At 41.9% G+C, this 27,408-nt stretch overlaps 2 protein-coding genes across 2 annotated transcripts in view; one reads left to right on the top strand and one right to left on the bottom strand.

Moving 5' to 3' along the window:
* Positions 1–507, top strand: part of hspb11 (heat shock protein, alpha-crystallin-related, b11) — a 17,241-nt gene extending 16,734 nt beyond the window's left edge. The window contains exons 4-5 of the mRNA XM_060907193.1: positions 46–89; positions 189–507. Coding sequence (XP_060763176.1) covers positions 46–89; positions 189–281 — 137 coding nt within the window. The 3' untranslated portion in view covers positions 282–507. The remainder of the gene's footprint in view (positions 1–45; positions 90–188) is intronic.
* mccc2 (methylcrotonyl-CoA carboxylase subunit 2) lies at positions 80–23,429 on the bottom strand. Its single transcript, XM_060907192.1, has 17 exons — positions 23,209–23,429; positions 22,689–22,755; positions 22,106–22,190; positions 20,496–20,597; positions 20,240–20,367; positions 19,741–19,853; positions 15,783–15,896; positions 14,682–14,746; positions 13,762–13,861; positions 13,569–13,664; positions 11,962–12,034; positions 11,789–11,865; positions 5,623–5,689; positions 4,590–4,746; positions 1,955–2,069; positions 1,646–1,731; positions 80–950 (listed from the first exon to the last, which is right to left on the bottom strand). The coding sequence occupies exons 1-17, from the start codon at positions 23,335–23,337 to the stop codon at positions 833–835; spliced, it is 1,692 nt and encodes a 563-aa protein (XP_060763175.1). The 5' UTR covers positions 23,338–23,429; the 3' UTR covers positions 80–832.
* Between the last annotated feature and the right edge of the window lie 3,979 nt (positions 23,430–27,408).

Raw genomic sequence — 27,408 nt, forward strand, 5'->3', positions numbered from 1 at the left:
GTATTTTTACTGAAAATACTGACTCATGTGAACGTTCTCTTTTAGAGTTTGAACAAACAGAGGGAAGTCTACAAACAAATGAAATATCAGTGAGTTTTTATTGTTGTTTTTTCCATTGCTGTTCTGTCATGCGTACCAAAGCTGAACTGTATTATAACACCTGACCTGTGTTTGAATGTTTTCTGCAGCTTGATGGCTCAAACGCGACACATTTGCGGTTTCTCCTCCTCTCTGGATATGATCATTTTGTCTCGATGCACACAGTGGGGATACAGGCATAAGACTGACTTGAATGAGTTGCCAAGACTTGTAAAGTAGCCTTATATCATGTACAGCAATCATTATTAAAAATCTCATTGCATTTTGTACTAAACCAAACCCTCATAAATGTGTCAAATAATCTGACCATAACGGAATCTGAACATGTGTGCGCTTGCATCCCCAGATGGGTTGAATACAGAGAGAGAATTTCACTGTGCTCTAATGTACAGGTCACGAATAAAGACTTAACCCCCCCACCACCAACAAACAGTTAACACTCCTCACTATCATTCAGTAAGCAGCCTCTCAATTTAGTCCTACACTTGACATTAAAAAGCAGCTCAGTAATGCTACATAATTATTATACAATTTTTTTTATATTTTATATATTGTATATATTAGAAAATTTTCAAAAACTAAAGAAATAAGAGCGAAAACTCAACTGAAGATTCCAACCATTTTACTGCTCATATCAAGCAGATAAAGACAAACCGGTAACAGTGATGAACAGGAACAACGTTCTCTCTTCAGACTCATCAAAGAACCCAAGAAATGGAGTGAAACGGTAGCTTCACATCCTGAAGATGCCAAAGCGAGTCTTCTGTGTGGGGGCGTTTAGAGCAGCGCTCAGACTGAGTCCGAGGACGAGGCGTGTGTCAGCAGGGTCAATGATTCCATCATCCCATAGTCTGATTACAGGAAATGAACACCGGATTAGAAACATTTCAAATTTTACAATATATTACGCAAGATTAGCACGATGAAGTGAAAGAACATTATAATATTTATTAAAAAAAAAAGTAAGCTCACTGGTCTGTACTGAGATGAGTGTAGAGTAACAATACTATTATTATTACAGTAGTTGTGGTAGGCGGCACGGTGGTGTAGTGGTTAGCGCTGTCGCCTCACGGCAAGAAGGTCCGGGTTCGAGCCCCGTGGCCGGCGAGGGCCTTTCTGTGTGGAGTTTGCATGTTCTCCCCGTGTCCGCGTGGGTTTCCTCCGGGTGATCCGGTTTCCCCCACAGTCCAAAGACATGCAGGTTAGGTTAACTGGTGACTCTAAATTGAGCGTAGGTGTGAATGTGAGTGTGAATGGTTGTCTGTGTCTATGTGTCAGCCCTGTGATGACCTGGCGACTTGTCCAGGGTGTACCCCGCCTTTCGCCCGTAGTCAGCTGGGATAGGCTCCAGCTTGCCTGCGACCCTGTAGAAGGATAAAGCGGCTAGAGATAATGAGATGAGATGAGTAGTTGTGGTTGTAAACAGGTCTTTGCAAGATGAGGGCTAAACTATGTGATAAAAGACTAATATCTACTGTACGTGACGATGTTAATTGATAAAAGGGTGGATTTTCACCTGCACCATGTTCAGAGTGTGATTGATTACCTGGCACTGGAGTAATATGGATTTCCCTCCTCCTCAAATCGTCTGATAATAGGCTCCTTCAAAGCAGTCTCTTGTTCTGCTGTTAACTAGACGGACAGGTACCAAATATGGACTTTAAGCTCTACATTACTCCACTCTAAAACCACAGAATGCTTTAAAAAAATCTAACAAATACAAGCAGACACTAACAAGCTGGAGGAAGATGACCGTGTAGCGTGAAAGGCTACATATTAAAAGGACTCTACTGTATTTTAAGGCTATTTTCCAAGCCATTCCTGGAGAAGGAATTCGAGAGAAGCTGATCTTTACCTCTTTCCCTTCTCTGGCTTTCTGATCTTTAGTAATGGTGGCCAGAACATTTGCTGCTTGCTCTCCTCCCATCACTGAGATGCGCGAGTTTGGCCACATGTACAGGAATCGGGGACTACAGAAGATGGTTAAAGTAAGCAAGGGGTAAAACATAAGGGGGGGCATGAAAGGAAAAATAAATCAACGATTGGGTGAGGTCTTCTTATGTCATGGCAGTTTACCAGCAGCTCATTTTTAATCCATTTATTGTTACCAGTATATTTTTACCAGTAACCATACCATTGTTAGTTACATTTTGGTACCTATAATTAGTACCCTTACTAGCCTCTCTTTTTCTCATTATAATAAGTATGAGATGATGATATTTTGTCACTAAAAACAAAGTCCTCTCTGCTGAAGACTTTCCTATGTCGTAAAACTTACAGCTTTATCTTTACCACTGGAGACTCCTTTGAAAATGTTAAACCAGGGTGTCTACAGGTTTGTCCAAGTTAAATTTAAGACTTTTTCATACCATGTTCCAAAAAAAAAATTAAGACCAAATCTAAAGTCACGCAAAAACGTACTCTTTTGAAAAAAAAAACCTATATAATTTAATGTAACTTATTGTTCTTGTAAACATTCACCAGAAAACACTATTCTAGTAGAAGTACTTCATTTCTTTTCCTTGACAGGCATTCACACACTCGCAACACAATATAAGGATCGGATAAACTTGTAACTATTTATGCCGCTTTTCCACTACAAACGCGGCTGAGCCGTGCCGTGCTGAGTCGGGCTGAGTTGAGCTGAGTGGGGCTGTTGGAGTTGCATTTCGACTACAACCGCGCTGAACCGTGCTGGCTGGAAGTGGGTGGACACATTGGGTGGAGTTAGCGAAAGTGGGTGGACGTCACGTGATGTCGTTAAGCAGCGCAAACGGTGACATCAGTGAGCTTTTAAGCGGTAGTCTCACGACCCGGAGAGTAAACAATAAACATGGAGGACATGGAGTCGTTAGTGTTGCTGGTCTTGGTGCTGTGGCTTGTTGTCGCCGACAACGCCAACAGATACTGGCAAGAGTGTATAGATGAGGCGAGGCGCATAAGGCTTCAGAAATTCTCGTAATTCGTAATTCTTCTTCCGGGTTTACAGTGTTTACAGATCCCAGCGTGCTCGCGGGGCGTGTGTGGGCATGTGAGGACACTCCTCCTCACCAATCAGTGCACAGGGGAGTGTCTGCTCACGCCCCCAGCCTCACTCGGCTCGTTTTGGCTCGCTTCAGCCCCACTCCAAAGTGGTGCGAGTTTTAGGGGCTAAGCAGGGCTGAAGCGAGCCGAGTCGTGCTGTTTTTTGGTAGTCGAAACGCGAGCCGTGTCGGGCTGGAGTGAGCTGAAAAAGGGTAGTGGAAAAGGGCCATATGTGACAATCAGAATGCAGTCACAACGTTTGAATCCAATGTAACAGTGAAAATGTGAATGAAGTCACACAGAATCCAATGCAACAGTTTTTTTTTAATTATTATTTTCTCTGCTTGGGGAGTCACATTGTAAGCAGAATTGTTCAATTCCATCTTTGGTCAAACAACAATGCAGAAAACAACAGTTAAACAATGTGAATGCACGTACACCTGAAACTTCAGCTCACTCACTTGAAAGGTACGCTCACTTGCACTTCTTAAAATGATCCCCACACACAAACAATACTATTCTCTCACATGCACGCAATAGAATATATTCTCTCTCTCTCACACACACACACAATATTCTCCTACATCTCGCAGATCTATCCTCTTCTCCACGACCGTTAGTGGTGGCAGCGCTGAAGTCAGATATTTGAGGCTGATGCTTGCGGCCTTTATCAAAAGCAACGTGCTTGGCGCTCTTCATATGAGAGTCCACCGCTCTTATCCCCATTGTGCCCAACTTAAAAGTCTTACAGCATGCTACACAGTATGCCTCGTTGGCATCTTTGGGTACAGCTTTCAGCCACCACGAGTATTTTGCATCTTGCAGCCAGTTATCATTAAATTTACATTTACCCATTGTGGCTCGGACTACCCTCCATCAACAGATCAGGCACTGAGTGGTTGTCAAGCACGCGTGTCTAGCAACCGGTGGATTCGGAGCCTGCGCGGTATAATTGTGAGCATCAAAAACGATTAAACTTTTCCCCCATCCAAAGTGTACCGCATTTTAACGATGACTGAGTAAAATCTCCATAAATTTAAGATTGAAAATTTAAGACCACGGGGTTTGAAATTTAAGACAATTTAAGACTTTTTAATGGCCTTATTTTAGGAAAATTAAATTTAAGACTTTAAGGACCCGCGGCCACCCTGTTAAACGTCTCTTCCCAGAAAACTTCATCATACACCGATCAGTCATACCATTAAAACCGCCTGCCTAATACATCACAGCTTGGCCCTTGTCAGAGTCACTCAGACGCCAATTTTTCCTGCTTCCAACACATCAACTTCGAGAACTGACTGTTCACTTACTGCCTAATATATCCCACACCCCTTGAGAGGTGCCACTGTAACGTGGTGCATCCAGCAAACAAATCTTTCATCCAATAAAAACGATGGAGAATCACTCCCTTGCCCGTGCGAACAAAGGTTTTGTCCTAATATTGTTTATTAAGTAGAATGAAGCACCTGTATGCTCTTCCACACATGCCGTAGTTTCCAGCCCCATAGGATCCTCCGATGATTACAGTGATCTTCGGCACATTAGCACAGGCCACAGCGGTCACCATCTTAGCACCATCCTTAGCAATGCCACCTGCCTCGTAATCTCTCCCAACCATAAATCCTGCAACAGGTAAAATACAAAGGCTGAGCTTTACATTATTAGAGGTGTTCACACAGCAACTTCTACTCCGGTGTAGCACCGGGGCTGCCCCGGTAGAGCGTTCACACGGTACAAAGTTATACCGGTGTAGCCCCTGAAAGCTGCTTAAACCGGTGCAAATCTAACCCTGCTCGGGAGGCGGTTTAAGAAATTTACTCCGGAGTAAATGCTAGTTTGCGGGGCAGCACCGATATAAAATGGGACGTCTGAACGCTACAGGGGTAGACTCGCTACGCGTGAGGAGAGTTGATTACATACGGGCATTGCATAATTTGCATCCTGGTATTTTGTGCTTCCAAAATGGCGAATATCAACAACAACAGAACTGCGTCTCTTCCAGTGTTGCCAGATTGGGCGGTTTTAAGTGCATTTTGCCGGATTTGAACATGTTTTGGGCTGGAAAACGTCAGCAGTATCTGGCAACACTGGTGTCTTCATCCACGTTGTTTTCCCGGCGCTTGGTGATGCCATGACAACCGGGAAAAGGAAGTACATTTTCACGCATGCGCACATTTCATTTCCGCATTATTACTATCGTATAGCACGGTCGCAAAAACTGCCGTGTGACCGCAAGTGGGGCTGCACCGGTGCTAACACGCTTCTCTCTAGTAAGCAGGTTTGTGACGTGTGAACGCGCCACAAAATTTACACCGGTGTAAGATACATCGCAACAAAATACATCGGTGCAGCATCGATGCAAATATGTGCCGTGTGAACACCCCTATAGAGTGTATGTGGTCAGGGGTGGAACCAATTTAAAAAGGTGTATTTGGAAAGATACATGATCAGAAAGTGTAGCTCTGCGTTCTCTAAGAAGAAGCAAGAGCTCAAACTTGCCGGTGATGTTCTGAAGGAAGATCAGGGGAATGTTCCTCTGACAGCACAGCTCAACAAAATGAGTTGCCTGTAAAACAAAATGCTATATAACTGGACACATTCAGAAATCCAGTGAAAGAAACGCTTTTTTTTTTTGGTAATTGTAAAGCAACCTTGAGTGTGAGAGATGCTATACAAGTTGAAATTGTTACTACTACACGAAATATTCCACAGCATCATCTACGGTACATCTCCCCCCCCCCCAAAGGAAATAAAACTGCTTTATTCTGTATCATAAATTGCTTGTGATAATTTTACAAGAAATCCAGATTCTATGGATATAAATTACAAAAAAATAAAATGAAGCGTGTCCTTTTCCTAAGGAATCAGTGTTACTTGGTCTGTATATATACACAGTGCCGAGTACACCCCCTTTGAAAAGTAACATTTTAAACAATATCTCAGTGAACACAAACAATTTCCAAAATGTTGACAAGACAAAGTTTAATATAACATCTGTTTAACTTATAACGTGAAAGTAAGGTTAATAATATAACTTAGATTACACATTTTTCAGTTTTACTCAAATTAGGGTGGTGCAAAAATGAGTACACCCCACAACAAAAACTACTACATCTAGTACTTTGTATGGCCTCCATGATTTTTAATGACAGCACCAAGTCTTCTAGGCGTGGAATGAACAAGCTGGCGACATTTTGCAACATCAATCTTTTTCCATTCTTTAACAATGACCTCTTTTAGTGACTGGATGCTGGATGGAGAGTGATGCTCAACTTGTCTCTTCAGAATTCCCCATAGGTGTTCGATTGGGTTCAGATCAGGAGACATACTTGGCCACTGAATCACTTTCACCCTGTTCTTCTTCAGAAATCCAACAGTGGCCTTAGATGTGTGTTTAGTCATATTGGAAAAGTTCATGACGGCCAAGGGCACGGAGTGATGGTAGCATCTTCTCTTTCAGTATAGAGCAATACATCTGTGAATTCATGATGCCATCAATGAAATGCAGCTCCCCGACACCAGCAGCACTCATGCAGCCCCACATAAGGACACTGTCACCACCATGTTTCACTGTAGGCACCATGCAGTTTTCTTTGTATTCCTCACCTTTGCGACGCCATACAGTTTTGAAGCCATCAGTTCCAAAAACATTTATCTTGGTTTCATCACTCCAGAGTATAGAGTCCCAGTAGTCTTCATCTTTGTCAGCATGGGCCCTGGCAAACTCTAGGCGGGCTGTTTTGTGCCTGGGCTTTAGGAGAGGCTTCTTTCGTGGACGGCATCCATGCATGCCATTCCTCTGCAGCGTACGCCGTATTGTGTCACGGGAAATAGTCACCCCAGTTTGGCTTTCTACTTCTTTAGATAACTGCAGTGAACCTGCACGCCGATTTTCTTCAACCCTTCTCATCAGAAGACGCTCCTGTCGAGGTGTTAACTTCCGTGGATGACCTGGATGTCTCTGTGAGATGGCTGCAGTTCCATCTTTCTTAAATTTTTGTACCACTTTTGCTACAGTATTCTGACTGATAAGTAAAGCTTTGCTGATCTTCTTGTAGCCTTCACTTTTGTGGTGTAAAGAAATTATTTTGTTTGGGGAATTCTGAAGAGACAAGTTGAGCATCACTCTCCATCCAGCATCCAGTCACTAAAAGAGGTCATTGCTGAAGAATGGAAAAAGATTGATGTTGCAAAATGTCACCAACTTGTTCATTCCATGCCTAGAAGACTTGGTGCTGTCATTAAAAATCATGGAGGCCATACAAAGTACTAGATGTAGTAGTTTTTGTTGTGGGGTGTACTCATTTTTGCACCACCCTAATTTGAGTAAAACTGAAAAATGTGTAATCCAAGTTATATTATTAACCTTACTTTCACGTGATAAGTTAAACAGATGTTTTATTAAACTTTGTCTTTTCAACATTTTGGAAATTGTTTGTGTTCCTTGAGATACTGTTTAAAATTAGGGCTGTCAAAGTTAACGCGATAATAATGCGTTAACGCGATCTCAATTTATCGCGATTAAAAAAAAGTGCTGTTAACGCAAATTCTAATTTGGCCCTGCGAGTCACCCGTAGTTCCTGTTGAGGCTTGTTGCGTGCTGCTTCAATGTGAGTGAATCATACGTCTGCCTAGAATCATACGTCATCCTCGCCGCCATATTGGATGGGGCAAAGTGGAGATTCTTCACCCGTCTCTGGTATAGCGTCTAGACAGTAGCCGAGAATAAAGATGCCTCATTCATGTGCTGCGTTTAACTGTACCAACAGGTTTACCGTCCAAACGAGATCACATGGGATTACCTTTCACAGGTGAGACTGGAAAAATACTTTTCAATACTGTTCCTTCAGTCTTCAGTTTCCCAGCTCATCTCCACCGGGTAGGTGTAGAGTTATAAGCAGTGAGAATTAGATAATACAGTGCCACACTATGATGGACGTTTTTGAACGTATGATGAATGTTTTTAACCTTTCTGAATGTGAAGGAATCAGTGATGTATTTTGTTTTGGTATGACGTTAGAACCTGGCCGAACTCAGTTTGGCGGTCATTCAGCTCACTTTATTCAACGAGAGTAGGTCTGTGTGGTGACTCAATAAATAAAACAGTAAATTTTTATTTTAGGGCGGCACGGTGGTGTAGTGGTTAGCGCTGTCGCCTCACAGCAAGAAGGTCCTGGGTTCGAGCCCCGGGGCCGGCGAGGGCCTTTCTGTGTGGAGTTTGCATGTTCTCCCCGTGTCCGCGTGGGTTTCCTCCGGGTGCTCCGGTTTCCCCCACAGTCCAAAGACATGCAGGTTAGGTTAACTGGTGACTCTAAATTGACCGTAGGTGTGAATGTGAGTGTGAATGGTTGTCTGTGTCTATGTGTCAGCCCTGTGATGACCTGGTGACTTGTCCAGGGTGTACCCCGCCTTTCGCCCGTAGTCAGCTGGGATAGGCTCCAGCTTGCCTGCGACCCTGTACAAGGATAAAGCGGCTAGAGATAATGAGATGAGATGAGATTTTTATTTTCATTCACTATTTCCAGTTTTTCCACTATTTCCATCATTTATCATATTCAGTCTTGTAGGTTGGTTATTAGGGCTGGGTATCACCAGATACCTCACGATACGATGGCGATATTTTGCCCACGATAACGATAATATCACGGTACAGCGATTCTGTGATAATCGATATATTGCAAGAAATTTCAACCACATCACGATATCTGTGTCACTGAAGAAAATCAGAATTTATTGACCACTGTAAAATTACATTTCACATACATAACTACACACTCTTGCCAGACATATATTTGTCTCTATTCCACTGCTGGCAAAACCAAGAGTTGCTTCACTACAACATACAGAAAATTCCCATTTCTGTGCTAGTATTCTCAACTTTTCTGTAAGCATGGACACATCAGTGCTGCTTAACAAGCAGAATCAAATTGTTTTATGAAAACTTAAAACTTGCACTGCAGACTGCACATTTCAGTGCTAACACTAATATCAATTTGTTCTTTGTAAACTTGAGAACATATACCGGAGAACATTTAACTTGTGCTTATTTTGCAGGAACAACACACTGAAACACATTGAAAAGTGCAGTGGGCATCTTAGTCTCCTACTGCGCATGCGCGAAGCCTACTGCGCATGTGCAGAACACATGAATTAGCAAGTTCTCATACAGACCGGTTTATTATTCAAAACAAGGCATTACAAATTATTTGACTCAGCCAAAGACTCAACCAATACGCACAAAACATAAAAATCGGCAAATGCGTGAAATACTCACCGATTTTCTATCAGCCCAGCTGATCGGTAGGACAAAACTACTGTTGAATTTTCCTACCCTCCTGGATTTCGCGCATGCGCAGAAGGCTTGGTAGGACAAATCCAAGAGGTAGGATAACTTTACAGAACACCGGCTCACTGTTTTTTTTTTTTTCTCTCCTTTCCTTTGGAATCCAAAGTGCCTCCAAACATCTGCCTTAAAGTTCGGCGGCGTCTCTAGGTTTACATTAACAGCCATGCTTGCTTGTTTTTTTTCCTCACTGCAACCGCCGGGGAAAAAAAGAGAAGACGAAGAGTGCCTTGCAGTGAGGGAGCGGCACAGCGACACCTCGCGGAGCGGAGGTGCGGAAGTCGTACTGGATTTACAACCCGTCTGAAACATGATTTATTATTTGAAAAAATATCGATATTCAAATTGAGTATCGATATTGAATCAGAAGACAAAGTATCGCGATATATCGCCGTATCGATATTTTTGCACACCCCTATTGGTTATTGTGGCCTCAGGTTTTGGTAGCTTGCTACGGTATGCTGACTGATTAGCTTACCTGAGCTATCTGTCGCGTGTCTGTCGCTAGTTTGCAGTGTACAGGGTATTTCGCACACTACTTATAACCATCACATTAAAAGTTATGGGTGGCACGGTGGTGTAGTGGTTAGCGCTGTCGCCTCACAGCAAGAAGGTCCTGGGTTCGAGCCCCGGGGCTGGCGAGGGCCCTTCTGTGCGGAGTTTGCATGTTCTCCCCGTGTCCGCGTGGGTTTCCTCCGGGTGCTCCGGTTTCCCCCACAGTCCAAAGAAATGCAGGTTAGGTTAACTGGTGACTCTAAATTGACCGTAGGTGTGAATGTGAGTGTGAATGGTTGTCTGTGTCTATGTGTCAGCCCTGTGATGACCTGGCGACTTGTCCAGGGTGTACCCCGCCTTTCGCCCGTAGTCAGCTGGGATAGGCTCCAGCTTGCCTGCGACCCTGTAGAAGGATAAAGCGGCTACAGATAATGAGATGAGATGAGATTAAAAGTTATATGTGTTGTTTTGATGCCTGTTTGTTTCCCAAATATATACGTGTGTGTCTTAATGGGTGAATAAAAGGCATCGAGTTAAATATTATTGTAGAAAGGGGCTTTATGAAGTTCAGTCCATTTACTTGCATTGGTTTACGGGGAAGATTTGCCACATCCAATACGGCGGACACTCTGACGTATCCCAGCAATGGGGCCACCAGCTCAATGTGGCGTCTATGTTTATATGTCTATGGTGAGTGATGGAGAAAGGTCTGTTAAACGGGAAGTTTCATTTCAAAAGTAGAGTGTGATTGAGTTGGTTTTGGTATGCACTTTGCAGTTCTAAAATACTTTTGCAAAGTGAGATTTCAGTATGCTGTAGCACTGTGATATGACACTAAATGTCTTTATTGAAGTCCAACTGCAATTTATTTTTGTTTGCACAGCACTGTGAAGTCCTGTAGGCTGTGACTGAATACAACTCCGGCACAATCGAAGTTTTATTTCATTATCTTCTTTTGTCACAAGTCTGAACTGAGACACAGTAGTATGTGACTACATGTTTTATATTTGAGACTACAGCTCCCTAATCCATCACACAAAACACAAAACTGGATTTTATGTTCAGTACTGCCTAGTATGTGAGTGAATAAACTCCCTTACCATTTTCTCTTGTCCCAGCAATTTAACAAGTACTTTTAGCATAAAATGTGTTCACCATTTTAATTGTAACATTTCACTTTAAAAGCCTTATTCATTTACATAGATTTAAAAAAAAAATGTGATTAATCGCGATTAACTATATGAAATCCTGAGATTAATCGCGATTACATTTTTTAATCGTTTGACAGCCCTATTTAAAATGTTACTTTTCAAAGGGGGTGTACTCATTTACCCTCAGCACTGTATACACACATGAAGCCAAAAGGCTCTTACATTTTATGATGCAAATAATAATTACCCATTATGCACTGTGTTTAGTATTTACTCAGACTTTTTAATGAAATGTTCTATGTAACAGAAAACGTGTCATGTTTCAGTCACACTTTAGACTTTTACCAGTCTGCTCATTCAAATTAGTTCCTGTTTTTTTTTTTAAAGATTTTTTTGGGGCTTTTTTCACCTTTATTGGATAGGACAGTGTAGAGACAGGACAGGAAATGAGCGGGGGAGAGAGACGGGGAGGGATCGGGAAATGACCTCAGGTCGGAATCGAACCCAGGTCCCTGGATTTATGGTATGGCGCCTTAGCCACCTGAGCCACGACGCCCCCTTAGTTCCTGTTTTTAAGCAGGAAAATCTTATACAATCATAAATAAAAGAATGGCAACAGGTACACATCACGCACCTGAAATGTTATTTACACACAGAATTATACAAAGTAACTCACTTTCTTTGCCGATTCTGAGAAAAGCACTCCGTTATTGCCAATGATCCCGACTGGATATCCGAATATCCGTGCGAAGCCTAGATACAAACAGCAGCGCCATGAACGAGTAGGAAATCCAAAGTGACGTCATATAAAGTGAAATGCAGTGCTGTTACAAAATGTAACCTATGCACCTGTTACCAGTGTGTCTCCATAGAAGGCCTTGAATTCGTCAAATTTACTGCCATCAACTACACGGGCGATCACCTGGAATTAAATACGGTTGTCAAACCTCTGAATTAACAAAATGAAGCAACTGAGACTTCTCAAATGTAATGAAGAATAAAAATAGAAAAAGCAGCCCTATTAAAGGTGATTTTTTTTTTGTAACTAAAGAGCATTTTGGAATTCATTCTGTATCATCGGGTGGCATGGTGGTGTAGTGGTTAGCGCTGTCGCCTCACAGCAAGAAGGTTCTGGGTTCGAGCCCCGTGGCCGGCGAGGGCCTTTCTGTGCAGAGTTTGCATGTTCTCCCCGTGTCCGCGTGGGTTTCCTCCGGGTGCTCCGGTTTCCCCCACAGTCCAAAGACATGCAGGTTAGGTTAACCGGTGGCTCTAAATTGACCGTAGGTGTGAATGGTTGTCTGTGTCTATGTGTCAGCCCTGTGATGACCTGGCGACTTGTCCAGGGTGTACCCCGCCTTTCGCCCGTAGTCAGCTGGGATAGGCTCCAGCTTGCCTGCGACCCTGTAGAACAGGATAAAGCAGCTAGAGATAATGAGATGATCTTATTTGAAGATAGGGTGGTTATCATAGTCATTATTCTATCCACATTCACTGGATATGAGCAATTGCGCGCTCTGATTGGCTACTCTACGACTAGGATATCAGCTCGTATACCTTGAGTAGAAAAAAACAAAATAGGTGTCCTATGGGTCCATGTGGCTACTGCTTATAAATAAAATAGTTTTCTGATACCATGTCCATACAGTAAATATCTCATCTCATCATCTCTAGCCGCTTTATCCTGTCCTACAGGGTCGCAGGCAAGCTGGAGCCTATCCCAGCTGACTACGGGCGAAAGGCGGGGTACACCCTGGACAAGTCGCCAGGTCATCACAGGGCTGACACATAGACACAGACAACCATTCACACTCACATTCACACCTACGGTCAATTTAGAGTCACCAGTTAACCTAACCTGCATGTCTTTGGACTGTGGGGGAAACCGGAGCACCCGGAGGAAACCCACGCGGACACGGGGAGAACATGCAAACTCCACACAGAAAGGCCCTCGCCAGCCATGGGGCTCGAACCCGGACCTTCTTGCTCTGAGGCGACAGTGCTAACCACTACACCACCGTGTCATCCAAGCAGAAGATGTGCATCTGATTCGAGTGTTACATGCTGGCTATTACCAGTTACAGACTGACTCACAGCCACTCTGTGTGTGAGATTAACATGGTCTGTTAGATACTGTAGTCTACAGTTGTTACCCAAAAGGACATAAATCAGACTGATTTGCTAGAGCTACTGTGAAGGGAATTTAACTGATGTCCCATTTGGCGTAAATTCATTTCGCTGTGTAGATGAGCTGAACAAAATAGCAGCATGATCAAGGCTGTCTAGTATTTTTCAATTTCAAATCTTGAAAAACTACAACTTTTGCAGTTTTGGAGTGAATTAACGAATCTCATTGGTAATTATTTCAATTACAATATCTCCCTGAGTAAAACATATCCACAATGTGTTGTGCTTAAAAAGACTTAAAAAAAAAAAAAACAACAAAAAACCAAAAGTACCTCTTTGACATCAAAGTTTCGTTTCAAGTTCACTCCCACAATGCCATACAGCTCATCAGCTGGAAACAGCGGCGCCTCAGGAGGTTCCACAGTAACCTGAAAACATAAAATAAAGATGCAACTAGTGATAGAGTTCAACAAATACATTTCCATAGAAATACAACAATAATATAAACTCCGGTAGAACACTTACATCCAGTTTCTTCTGGTAGTTCAGGTTCCGCACTGCTTTCCGTGCAAGATGAAGTGCGTGATCATCATCTAAGGCGTAGTGATCAGTTACACCTGATTTTCTGGGGGGGTGAAAAAAAGGGGGCAGAGGATTTTTAAATTACAGAAATTTATTTTAAAGGTACACCGCCTTTCAGGTTTTTCCAAGTGTAGGTCATAAAAAGAATTCTCCCTGACACCCAGTTATTTTTGTTTAGTGGACCGAAAGCTACTGAATTTGAATCACAGACTTCCAATTTTATGACTTTTTTTTTTTTTTAAATAGAATAGTTAATGAATTTAGGGCCACATGGCCCTAAATTCTCTGCTATTTTTTCCTGCTTCACCATGATCCAATTCAAGATGCTCCGTCATGCATCACGTGGTGGGCTTTCCCCGTTTGCACAAGGCATTGTGGGATACAAATTTGAAACAGGAGAGAAAAATGGAGGATGCCAGTGAAACGTGAAAGACCCACTACAGTAACAAAGCGAGAAGAAAAGACGTTATGTTGCGAAGGAAAGGAAACGCAGGACCAAACTAATAAATATCAGCGGTCAGTGAGCACCTTGGTATGATCAGCTGTTCATTTAGCGATAGAATGATATAACTATCAGTGCATGGTCAAGGTAAACCTGTAGATGGAAGTCGTGCAACACTGTGGATGCCAGCTGCCATAAAACCCAAAAGAAAAAGACGACGACAACTAAGGTAAGCATGCACAGGCGCACACGGACTTCCTCTGTCTGCTTGACTGCGCGAAGCGAGTGATTTCATACACGGTATTTGTTCGTGAATCCCCTCAAATTAAATAACCTCCCAATACTAAACAAATAGCACAGGAAACCCCCCCCCCACTTATTTTCAATACTTAAATAGGATGGCATCAAAAACGAAGTCAACCTGCAGTGAAGGTCAGCACCTCCAAGGTCTTCAGCAGAGACTTCCTCACCTGTAGCAGCTTTTACCTACAAATAAATAAACAAAACAAACAAGCAAGCACACGTTGAGCCAACTCTACAACATTTAAAGCAGGGCTTTTAAAAGTGTGGGGCGCGCCTCCCCTAGGGGGCGCCAGAGTTCTTCGGGGGGGGGCGCAACGTGAGGAAAAATAAACCAGAAGAAGTTACTATTACGGACATTTAGCGAACTTCAGCTAGCCTTTGCCAGAGACAAAAATGGATTGATTTTTAGTACCTAAAGCTACAGTGAGTGAGGAAAGAGTCTGGGCCAAGCAACAAAAGAAGGAAGTATGACCACGATTATTTAAAGTTTGGATTTTCATGGACTGGATCTGAAGATGCTCCACTGCCACAGTGCGTTGTCTGCCAAGAGGTGCTAGCTAACAATGCTATGAGATGTTTAAAATGTGTAAAACAAGATGTTTGAAAAAAAGCACAGATGTTTAAAATGTGTAAAGAAAAAAATTAAAATGTGTACAACAACCTTTTTTTTAAAAAAAAATACGAATGGAACAGGGCGGCACGGTGGTGTAGTGGTTAGCACTGTCGCCTCACAGCAAGAAGGTCCGGGTTCGAGCCCCGTGGCCGGCGAGGGCCTTTCTGTGTGGAGTTTGCATGTTCTCCCCGTGGGTTTCCTCCGGGTGCTCCGGTTTCCCCCACAGTCCAAAGACATGCAGGTTAGGTTAACTGGTGACTCTAAATTGACCGTAGGTGTGAATGTGAGTGTGAATGGTTGTCTGTGTCTATGTGTCAGCCCTGTGATGACCTGGCGACTTGTCCAGGGTGTACCCCGCCTTTCGCCCGTAGTCAGCTGGGATAGGCTCCAGCTTGCCTGCAACCCTGTAGAACAGGATAAAGCGGCTACAGATGATGAGATGAGACGAATGGAACATGAAGTATATCAACAACAAAAATTGTAAGGGGGCGCTGTTGTTTATTTGCTCTCTGAAGGGGGACTGACTCTCCCACACTTTGAAAACCCCTGATTTAAAGCATTTAACTAAACTGACCAAACTACAAGATTTTGTAAAATAGAACATACCAGTGGAGGTCCACCAAGAAAAATGGTCCCTTGTTTGCGCACAATGATGCTTTCATCTGCCATAGCGGGAACATAAGCACCCCCTGCTGTACACGAGCCCATCACTACAGCAATCTGCAACAGAAGCATGCAGTCAGATACTATTCTGCTTCATGATTATTGCAACGTGTGGCAGTCTGGGAAAACCCATCAGGTGTCGCTGCAGTGACTTATCTCAGATAATGAGGCACAATGATATGGATGATGGCAATCATAAAAGTGACAACTCATTTCCCAGTGTAAGCTTATATTTCTTTAAAAGTTGGTAGTCATACTGTTTTTCCATTAAAAAAAAAAAGTCTTTAAATTACATTTTCTTCCTTTTCATTTTGGGGTTCCCAGACTTTAAAACGTTTCACTTCTGGTTGAGATACATGCAAAACAGAAACATATGAAGCAGACCTGTGCGTATGTAGGAGAAAATTTCAGTGGTGAAGGGTTTCCTCAGGCTGTCGAATATTCATAGAAAAGACTCGATGGTTATTTTTCCAACAATATGATAGGAACATTGTGACGGAGCAGCTCCGTCACTGACTGCGGCCAGCGCAACACGCGCACACACACATCTCTCTTCCCCTCCCCGAACAATAGCGCAACCAAGGGTGCACACTTGGTAGCACAAATGTAAAGGCGCATACACGCAAACAGATGAAAACTCACCCAGTCTATAGAAACGCACCACCATAACCTACCCATCCGCTTCTGGCAGCAAAACCGGGCGGGAGAATAGGCGTCATTATATAGAGGGATGACGCGGGGGAAGACGGGTCAGGTGATGCAAAAATAATATGTTTTAATAATAACGTCAATCTGGCCAAGGTCAAGCCATTTCTATAGTAGAGAGAAAGATGACCAAACGTGTATATTTTTGTGGGATGTTTGGGATGATTATTTATGGGAAAAACGGACACTACAATGAAGGGAAGCTGTTTATGTTTTTTTTTTTTGAGGCCTAGTGGGAGGGGCTACGGATATAAAAAGGGGCTGCCTGGGCCCTACTAGGAGAGTGTGGCGAGTTACGGAGACGGTAACAGGGAGTCTTGTGTTGAGTTGTTGAAGAGCTCTTTTTTTTTCTCCCCCCATTTGTGTATATAGTGCATTTCTGCTTAATTTTTGTTTTATTTTGTTTCTTTCACGTTATTTGGATTTTGGCTTGTAAATACTGGCACTGCTTGCATCTGGTGAGGTGAGGACAATAAAGAAAAAAACCCCACAACCATATTTTCCGACTGAGCCTGTTTTTTTTTTTTTTGTTTGTTTGTTTTTTTGGGTTTTCGAAAGAACCCCGCAACAAACATCCATGACATTGTTCAGACTGCTGAATAGTCTGATATTTTACATTTATTTCTTTGGCATACATTTACAAAATATTACAAAATCCAAGCACATCGTTGTAAAAAGGAGCCAAAAGTGCTGCAAAACTGTTTCCCAGAAACATCAGCAAGGTTTGAACACTTTCGGATGAACACTAAAGCCAGTATCTCACTGGGCTGCGACAGCTTGCGACAAATGTCCAATTTTCATTTTATTTATTTATTTTTTCTGTGTGTTTGTGTAGTTTGATGTTTGTTTTGAGTGTTTTGTCCGCCGGTTGTGGTGTAGCTCCGGACCCAGTTTGGGCGTTGGTTCCCTCTAGGCCTTGGTTCGCTGTGGGCGATGCCTGCGCTCCCAGCTATGGACTGCAGTGAGCTCGCTGCTCATTTAACATTCGTGGCTGTCCAGTGCTCTGCGCTTTAATGCTTGGCGTGATGTTCCGAGCAATGTTGCTCGGTGACGTCGCGGCGGCTGTGCAGGCGGTTTGGGACACACCAGCGCTCTGTGTGGCGGAGCTTCTGTGCTCGCTTTGTGGATCCACGGCGTGGTGTTCAAGCGATGTGGCTGACTGCGTCACGGCGGCAGTGCTGGAGATGTGGGACTCATTTTCATGCGCCTTTTGGTGGGACTGTGGCTGCTACACCACTGGAATTACATCCTGACCCCTACTTGGTGGACTTTTTACTTTTATTTTTTATTATTTATTCATTTATTATTTTTTATTGTTATTATTTTTTTTCTTTGTCTATAATTGTAAAGCGTCCTTGGGTTTCTTGAAAGGCGCTATATAAGTTGAACTTATTATTATCAGGCTTTCGTCTAAACGGGGGAACAGGGGCGCTGCGCCCTCTTACTCTCGGCGTGCGCCCCCTTACCGACTCCGCGAAAACATCCCAGCAACACTACATGACAATGTGTCTGATCATCAAATACGTTATAATTGCTCCAAAAATATTCCAATCATAGTAGATACACCGCCAGACGGTGCAAAAACAATCCGAATTGGCGTTTTACAGACTGAAGTGCCATGTTGTTTACTTGTCGCGGCTGCTCTCGCGAGATTTGACATGGGTTACTGACAAGGTCAGCTGACTTGTAGAGCGAGATTTCTCGAGACTGAATGAACTTTCACCCACTGGCGCGGGAGCTTTTGACAGAAGTAGTTCGCGAGTTGTTTTTGTTGACACTTGGGCATTTAAAGATGTCATCCCGCGGCACGAAGCGGAAGAAAGCCAAAGACTGTCCGGGGCAGAAGATGATTACTTCTTTCTTTTTCAATGTTGACAGACAATTTGTTACAATTTCCCTCTCAGATAGCCTCAGAATGTCCCATTGGAGCATTTTTCAAAGGCTTTGCACGGCGGGGGGGGGGGGGGGGGGGGGACGACAACCGGCACCCCCCCCCCGCTTTGCTCCCCTCGCCATGGTGAGCGCCCTCATACTAAATTTTTCTAGAAAAAACCCTGTATTATTATTATTATTAAATTACGAACGTCATTCGCAAGAGAGTTTCAAAAGTGTCTTGAAACATCCGCGAGGCTTCTCAATTTCTTCGCATGAGTCGCAAAGTGTCGCTCCTTCGTCGCTGAAATTTTGAACATGTTCAAAAAATTCGTTCCACAAAATTTCTCTCAAAATAGCCGAAAATGTGTCGCTGGTGTCGCAAAGCCGTCACGAACCCTTCTCAAGTCAGTTTCCGTGAGACAGGAAGTGCGAGTTCAGCCAGTATCTCACTGGGCTGTGACAGCCTGCGACTAGTTGGAGACACAACAATTGCGACAAAATATGCGACTATCAATTCAGTCTGATTCCAAGTGAAAATTGTCGCTAATTTGCATATTTTATCGCAATTGTTGTGTCTCCAACTAGTCGCAGGCTGTCGCAACCCAGTAAGATACTCGCTTAAGGAGACAAAAACACACATGGTACAAGTATTCGAGCTTATAGATTATAAATCAATCAATCTAGCCCTCTTACCACTCTACTACTTAAAAAAAGTCATCACATTATGGAGCAATACAAAACTTCTCCCCTAATGTATCCGGTAAAAACAACATGGAATAGAGAACGAATTTTCATTCCTGCTCAGTACTGTTATTCCCATAACAGTAAAGTAACCGGTGTCGTGTATTCCCACCTGACTGTATTTAACAGGACGCTACGGAATGCGAATCTCCGCAAGACGTGTAAAACACGCGAGACAGGATATGATGTATACTTAATTCCAGTTTCCAGCCATATCTGCTGGTGTTTTCTTTCCTTGTTGTTTTGAATTTGCCGCCGGTCGCTTTACAGTGAGGCAGTACGAGTATTCAGGTTACACAGGCATCAGTGATCCCGTCACAACATCACTGCATCTTCATTTACATCACCACCAGCAACGTCACAACACATTAATCCAATGGTTCTAATTCCCACTGGAGCCATGGCAGATGATCAGCATTACTGTCTCTAGGTCGCGAGCGAATAGATTAACATTTTGACTTGACTGTTTTGCTCCCATTCCCACAGGACACCATTACAGCATGACAGTGGTAAATAAACGGTTTTCAGTGCGAGTGTGAATGCGGTACAGAACAGTCCAGTAGTTCCATCAGATCCTTACCTGGGCAATGCCCTCTGAGGACAAGCGTGCCTGGTTGTAAAAGATGCGTCCAAAGTGATCTCTATCAGGAAACACATCAGCCTGTCGCGGTAAGTTGGCCCCTCCAGAGTCCACTGGAGATTTAAAAAAAAAGATTAGCGTTTCCAAACTTCTTCAACACAACCAAAGCATAATGAAAGGGAAAGAAACAAGATCTTTATGTTCCTAAGGATATATTGAATAATTTTAAAGGCTCTTTGGATTTAAACATTGAAATGCCATGCTAATAAACCACCAATAATGTCTTTGTAAACACACATAGGAAACCTTGTTCTTGTATTTAATGTTAAGCAACAACCAAACAAATTTGCTCAAATTTGCCTTCCTCACATGCTCTTAAGACAAAAGCTGCCATTTATTTCAGTCTGAAAAGCACCCAGTGTTCCCAGGATATGATGCAGAGCCTGACCAGGATAAACAGGTGGCTGAAGATGGATGGACGGGTGGGTTTCCAACTCACCCAGGTATATACACGGCAAGTGGTTCTGCTGTGCAATCTCCTGAGCACGAAGGTGCTTCTTCACAGTAACTGGATAATAGGTGCCTCCTTTGACAGTTGCATCGTTTGCAACTATGATACACTCCACCCTGCGACAAACACACCAAATTCAAAATAGCCAAATTAATTTGTCTATTATTCCTATTCCCGACATTATGATAGATTCATAAAAGAGCAACGAAGGGAAATGTTTACAACACGGGTTATGAATTCTCACCCGGACACCCTGCCAATGCCGGTGATGATTCCTCCAGCAGGCACCTCCTCATTCCCGTATAATTCATAAGCAGCAAACTGGGACAACTCCAGAAACGGAGAGCTGCACACCCAAAACAAACAAACAAAGTGGAAATGAAATACTGATACATGAACATGTTTCGATATATCGGGTTGTTTTACAATCAGGGTACGCAAGCTAAAAATCACATTTAACACTTATTATCTTCAATATCAAAAGGCTTGACTAAATAAACTTGGTTGTTTATTGTAGCCCTGTGATAGCTCTATTTACCATGCAAAAAAAAAATTTGGTGATAACGTTATTTTTGGTGAATGTATGGCAATAAATATAGATATTTATGAAGTGTGTGGTGTATATATATATATATATATATATTTATTTATTTGGCAATTATATATTTATATAGATATTTATGAAGTGTATATATGGTATATAGTGTGTATATATATATATATATATATATATATTTATGTAGTGTATATATGGTATGTAGTATATATTTGTTTTTGTAATTAAATATTTATATAGATATTTATGTAGTGTATATATGGTATGTAGTATATATTTGTTTTTGTAATTAAATATTTATATAGATATTTATGAAGTGTATATATATGGTATGTAGTATATATTTTTGTAATTATATATTTATATAGATATTCATGAAGTGTATATATGGTATATATTTTTATAGGTGTATTAATGTAGTTTGGATTTCGGGGTAGTTAAAAAGGGGTGGGAAATTAAAAAAGTACTGTACTTCTTCCCACTCCTTTTTCGAACAATGTGCGGTGTATTGTAATGTCTTAGCTCTTTATGTTATTTTATTTACTTATTTTTTTGTCACTTTCTCGTTGTCTTTCTTTTGTATGTACAAATAGTTACATACATTTTTTTAAAATACATGTTCGAAATAAAAATAAATTCAAAATTCAAAAAAAAAAGTCATATTTAGGAAAATTACTCGTGTCATTTAGAAAAAGTGCTTTTTTGACCACAGGTAGCTCCAAAAGGGATGCACTTAAATCATTATTTATACCATAAAACAAACATTTGGTTCCATATCATTGGAAACATAGTTAAGTTTTAATGTTGAATGCCAGTAAGTTTTCAGACTATTTTGATCAAATTAGTATGTAATTGTGTCAAAAAAATGTCCTCTCCGAGACAGCTAATTTTTCAATATAAAATAACATATCTAAAATGATTATTTTCATCCTAAAATGTGGTCAAGATATTGGGACATAAATATTAGAGACAACTAACACAAAGCTTACAGCCTTATATTTAAAAGCACTATGGAAGTAGTGGATTCTGAATTGTCAAAAAAAAAAAAAGTCCTCTCCGAGAATCACTTCATTTGTTTCTCCCAGCCCTGCTTAAAGCTACACTTAATCTTCTTTATCTTATAGCAGATTACACAAAACTACCATACACACGTCAAAAAATGACCTGAAATCTGTTCTTTAACTTGTCCTTCACTTAAAAACCGGTACAAGAACCAGTTTGAATCAATTTGAATTCTGGACCCCTGTGACACAAACTTTGTACCCTGATTGTAAAACAGCCCATATGTTTTGTTATACCCGGGGTCCAGCAGCCTGTCAATGCGCTCTCGAGGCAAAAGCTTTCCTCTGGATGTGTGCAGTTTCCTTGCTTTCTCTCCTCCACCTGTAAATATGAAATATCGTGTAAACACACTTCAGTTTTTCTAAAGGTCACGCTGTCAAAAGTTTATTCATATAAATATATTCATGATAGGTGGCACGGTGGTGTAGTGGTTAGCGCTGTCGCCTCACAGCAAGAAGGTCCGGGTTCGAGCCCCGTGGCCGGCGAGGGCCTTTCTGTGCGGAGTTTGCATGTTCTCCCTGTGTCCGCGTGGGTTTCCTCCGGGTGCTCCGGTTTCCCCCACAGTCCAAAGACATGCAGGTTAGGTTAACTGGTGACTCTAAATTGACCGTAGGTGTGAATGTGAGTGTGAATGGTTGTCTGTGTCTATGTGTCAGCCCGGTGATGACCTGGCGACTTGTCCAGGGTGTACCCCGCCTTTTGCCCGTAGTCAGCTGGGATAGGCTCCAGCTTACCTGCGACCCTGTAGAACAGGATAAAGTGGCTAGAGATAATGAGATGAGATGAGATATTCATGATAAGAAGGAGACACTTGCTTACCGAGCTTTATCTTTCCTGCTCTGTCTTTCAGCTCCTTGACCAGCTCCTTCATATGTTCATAGTTCTCCTATTGTGAAAGGTGATGTTTAAATATTTAATATTATGATATTAAAAACTATTTGCAACATATAGCTAGCTAATACAATGTTTGCAGTTTATTTCTACTAGGAGTTTAATTCACTGCGTTGTTTTTCTTCATTTTTTTTTTAAATTATGCCTTGTTTGTAGTTAAAGGGGTCATAATGTTTGGTTGTGCTATTAATTCAAGTTTAGCATGAGGAACATAAAGAATACTGGTTAAATCCCAAATTACCTCACACCCCTTTTATATGCAAACTATACAGGGCACGAAGTAGTGTTTTTTTCCGCCCTAGCTAGTGCACTACAGGTTCAACACAAAGCCATACGACATCGAGCCACAAATATAGCCAGTGGCCAAGGACGTTTCTATCACCCACGAAAGCTCACGGTTCTCGGGAATACACTCTAACTCCAGTCCGAGGCTTCAGGCTTGGCCTACCTGATACACGGGAGACTGCATGTCTGGTTGGGAGCCCAGTGTCGCGACTTTCTCTGCATGGTAAAGTCTCGATAATGCGCTCCTGCTACGAAGAAAGGCCACAGCCGGTCTGAAAGTCTGTAATATCATATTTTCACCATAAATGTAAAATATAAAAACTACCGCTACTGTATGCTTGTATCACAGCATTGATTCTAACTATCCAGTACAGAATTTAAATCCCGCCCCTTCCACACTCCAGCCAATGAAAATTGTTATAAGGGGAGCGTGTACGTCATGAGGCTTTTGATTGACAGCACGCTGAGAAATCTCTGTTGAAAATACTTAGTTTTTTTTTTTTTTTACAAAATATTTTCATATGCACTTAACATTAGTGTTTTTTTTTAACTGTGGTGTAAGGTATACCAACATTTATATCACGTCACTATTGAATTATTGACTTTGATTGGTCAGAAAGTGTTGATTAACTTTCTGTAACATCAGCTCTAAAAAAAAAAAAAAGTGGTGAAGCCAGAAATTAATTAATTTCAGGGCTAGATTAGAGGGGGATATACACACACATATATACATACATGTGTATGTATATATGTGTGTTCATGTTTCTCTGTGGGCGGCGCGGTGGCGTAGTGGTTAGCGCTGTCGCCTCACAGCAAGAAGGTCCGGGTTCGAGCCCCGTGGCCGGCGAGGGCCTTTCTGTGCGGAGTTTGCATGTTCTCCCCGTGTCCGCGTGGGTTTCCTCCGGGTGCTCCGGTTTCCCCCACAGTCCAAAGACATGCAGGTTAGGTTAACTGGTGACTCTAAATTGAGCGTAGGTGTGAATGTGAGTGTGAATGGTTGTCTGTGTCTATGTGTCAGCCCTGTGATGACCTGGCGACTTGTCCAGGGTGTACCCCGTCTTTCGCCCGTAGTCAGCTGGGATAGGCTCCAGCTTGCCTGCGACCCTGTAGAAGGATAAAGTGGCTAGAGATAATGAGATGAGAATGAGATGTTTCTCTGTCTCAGAAACATGAACAAGTGCTTTCTCACTATTTTGAAAGTAGATCTAGTTCACAGCACTGTATTTTGAACAAAACACAGTAAACAAAATTGGTGACCAAAATACTACAAGCCCTGATGCTGCTCACAGCTTGGTGATGCTGGCAAGAGATGAGATGAGTAGAATTGATAATATGGGTCTGTCTCAGAAACTGGGTACTGTGGGGGTACCCCACTAAATATACTCACAGTTAATAAACTATACGGTTTTGAATGGTGATGTTGGCTTTAATTTGAAATAAAATGATGAAAGAAATAATACAGATAAAACTAAATCTTTGATGTGAATATTCAGAGTTTGGCAAAAATTCTGCAAATTTGTGAGAAAATGGTGGCTTGATCTGGGACATGATAAATGGTTGACTACATCGCATTCGCTTAAAAGGGTTGTAGTCCACTGAAAAGTCTACAGTTATCACTAATTGTATTTTAAGTTGTAACTTTATACACCTAAGGATTGGTGCGCTCACAGAATAATCATAATCGTAATAAAACATCATGCAAAATATTTGATCACCGTTGTAACTCCATTTTCCGCAGACCCAAACCCAATACGATCGTGTGTTTTGATCTAAACGGAAAGCCTCAGGGTCGAGGTCACCACCTCACCAAAAGTAGTAACTTAAAATCACTACGCCATATAAAAATGTAGTTATAAATCTGCGAGTTTGTTTTTTAAAACGAAAGCTGAAAGTTAGGTATAGAATATGTTTCTTACAGAATATGTTACGATGGTAGCTGGTCTTGTATGAATTTCTGAGCTATAAAATGAGTTGTGGTCTATTTTTTACCGTAGCGTGTTATTTGTGTGCGGGGAAGGACACACATTAACAATTTGCATGTGTAGAATGGAATTTTCCACTCCAACAGTTAGAAGTTGATCATGCTTCCATTTGTGGTCTTTCTGTTACGCGAGTGATCTGTTCAGACGTTATCACTGAAAAGGTGAGTTTTGATAGTTTTATTTTGTTTTAGTCTTGCAGTATAAGGCAATAGAATGTTTCTTTTCCATCTTACTTAAATATTTCGTAGTGTTTGCGTATTTTTGTCCAATATTTTGCAACCATGGTCAATTTAGATTGAACTTTTGATAGAATCTACGGCCAGTCATTTTGCCCCTCCCCTGTTTCGTGCTCCGTCCGGTGCGGTAGTGATGTCCCGTTGCTCGTGCGCCACAGCAGAGACCCGCGCAACCTTCAGCCGGTACAGTCGCTGTTCTTTTACCACCGCCGTTATTCTCATCTTTCCGGTGTGTTCTTCATTTTTCCATTGTGTCCTATTTCACCATATCAAATACCCAAAACGTATCATATTATTCAGATTTAAGTGAATAATCAGTCCAGTCATCGTAACTTGGCATTTTTAACCCAAGCAATCAAAAAGAGGAAATTTATTCAATACTTTCACTCATCTGTGAAGGAGGAGCTTTAATTCTTTATGATGTAGTTATTAGTGTGCTTGCTCAAGCACACAGCAGCCGAAGGCCAAAGGCAAGCACACTATTGTTCTTCTTAAGTTTACTTATTCTGCCTTATTACGACACATTTTTTGGATCCACTACTCCTCCTAGGGCGTTCGAGATAGAGACATCGTTCCAACTCAGAGACGTCTGGCCCGAAGTGGTGTAGTGTGCTTGTATACAGCTTTTGGATCAACACGCCCGTTCTCTTGTTCTTGTCGTTTTTCTTTTGTTTTTTTCCCATAGAGAATGAATAGGGCTCATGAATCGAATTGTCCTACTCGGACACGCTCCATCGCAGATGCACCAAACCTCATGTGATACTTCAGGCCAACTCCCCCGACACATACATGCAATCGGTTCTGACCCGCACTCATATTTTTCCTTTCTTTTTGCTCATCCCTTTTTCCTCCATAGGCTTGCATTGATTTTTGGCCCCATTGAAAATGAATGGTGTTTCAGGAGAAAAACTTTCACTCTCCAATTTTTTTAACCAAGTGACCAAACTTCAAGAAACTTCACTTGATGCCTCAGGCCAAGTCCCCGCACAGATCCATCTCCTCATCTGAGACCTGCACTTGTCTTTTCCTTGGTTTTCACGCATCTCTTTTTACCTCCATAGGCTTCCATTGATTTTTGGCCCCATTCAAATGAATGGAGTTTTGCTCAGTAACACTTCACCACACATCCACCAAACCTCATACGGCACCTCAGGCCAAATCACCATCACACACACACACGATATCGGTTCTGACCCGCACTCGTCTTTGTCTTGCCTTTCATCCGTCCATTTTTTCTCCATTTTGCCGCTAATCAGTGGAAGCTTGACTGAGTCATTCCTCCCTTCCCCCATAGGTGATGATGCATTTGGCAAGGATCTGCTCATTTGAGACTTTGACAGCAAATCAACTTCAACTCAATGGCCACTTTATTAGGAATATTTACATGCACACACAGTAGCAATTAGCATATAAGCATTCACGTGTTACCATGCTAGCTGTTAGCATGTTAACCATTACGATATCATGCCTGCTGTTAGCTCGCGAGTTGTTAGCATGTTCACCATTAGCATGTTATCATGCTAACTGTTAGCATGCTAGTTATTAGCATGTTGGCATTAGCATGTTAGCTTTTAGCATGCTAGCAGTTCTGCTACAGCTCAGCAAGCACACTTTGCATTTTCTCTGCGGAAATGCCGTCTAGTTTTATATGTAAATCAATTTTACAAAAGCATTTGAATTGTAATCAAAAAAATTTTCCACAGTGGAGGCCAGATAAAGCAAGATACTATATTTATTCTTATTAAACATGACAAAAGAAACATTGTGTTAGGTAAATACAAAAAAAATAGTACAATTAGAAAATTTATTTTTTGACCATAATGTCCCAAATGAGAGACCAGTTTCTGAGACAGACCCATATATATATATATATATATATAAAACACACAGATAACTATATTTTTGTTGGATGCCAGACAGAAGCAGTACTGCAGCAAATTTGTTAATTAACCATTAAAGGCATGGCCAACCATCAACCCATTTCACACACTCGCTTTCAGTAACTGCTTTACTCTGATCAGGGAATACACCCTGGATGGGATACCAGTGTACCATGCACACAGTGTCACAGGCCCAGTTACACCTAGGGAAAATTTATCTTAGCCAACCCACCTGCTGCCATATTTGTTGGAGGAAACTAGAGAA

The sequence above is a fragment of the Neoarius graeffei genome, chromosome 24 (assembly GCF_027579695.1).
Source record: "Neoarius graeffei isolate fNeoGra1 chromosome 24, fNeoGra1.pri, whole genome shotgun sequence".
Lineage (NCBI taxonomy): Eukaryota > Metazoa > Chordata > Actinopteri > Siluriformes > Ariidae > Neoarius > Neoarius graeffei.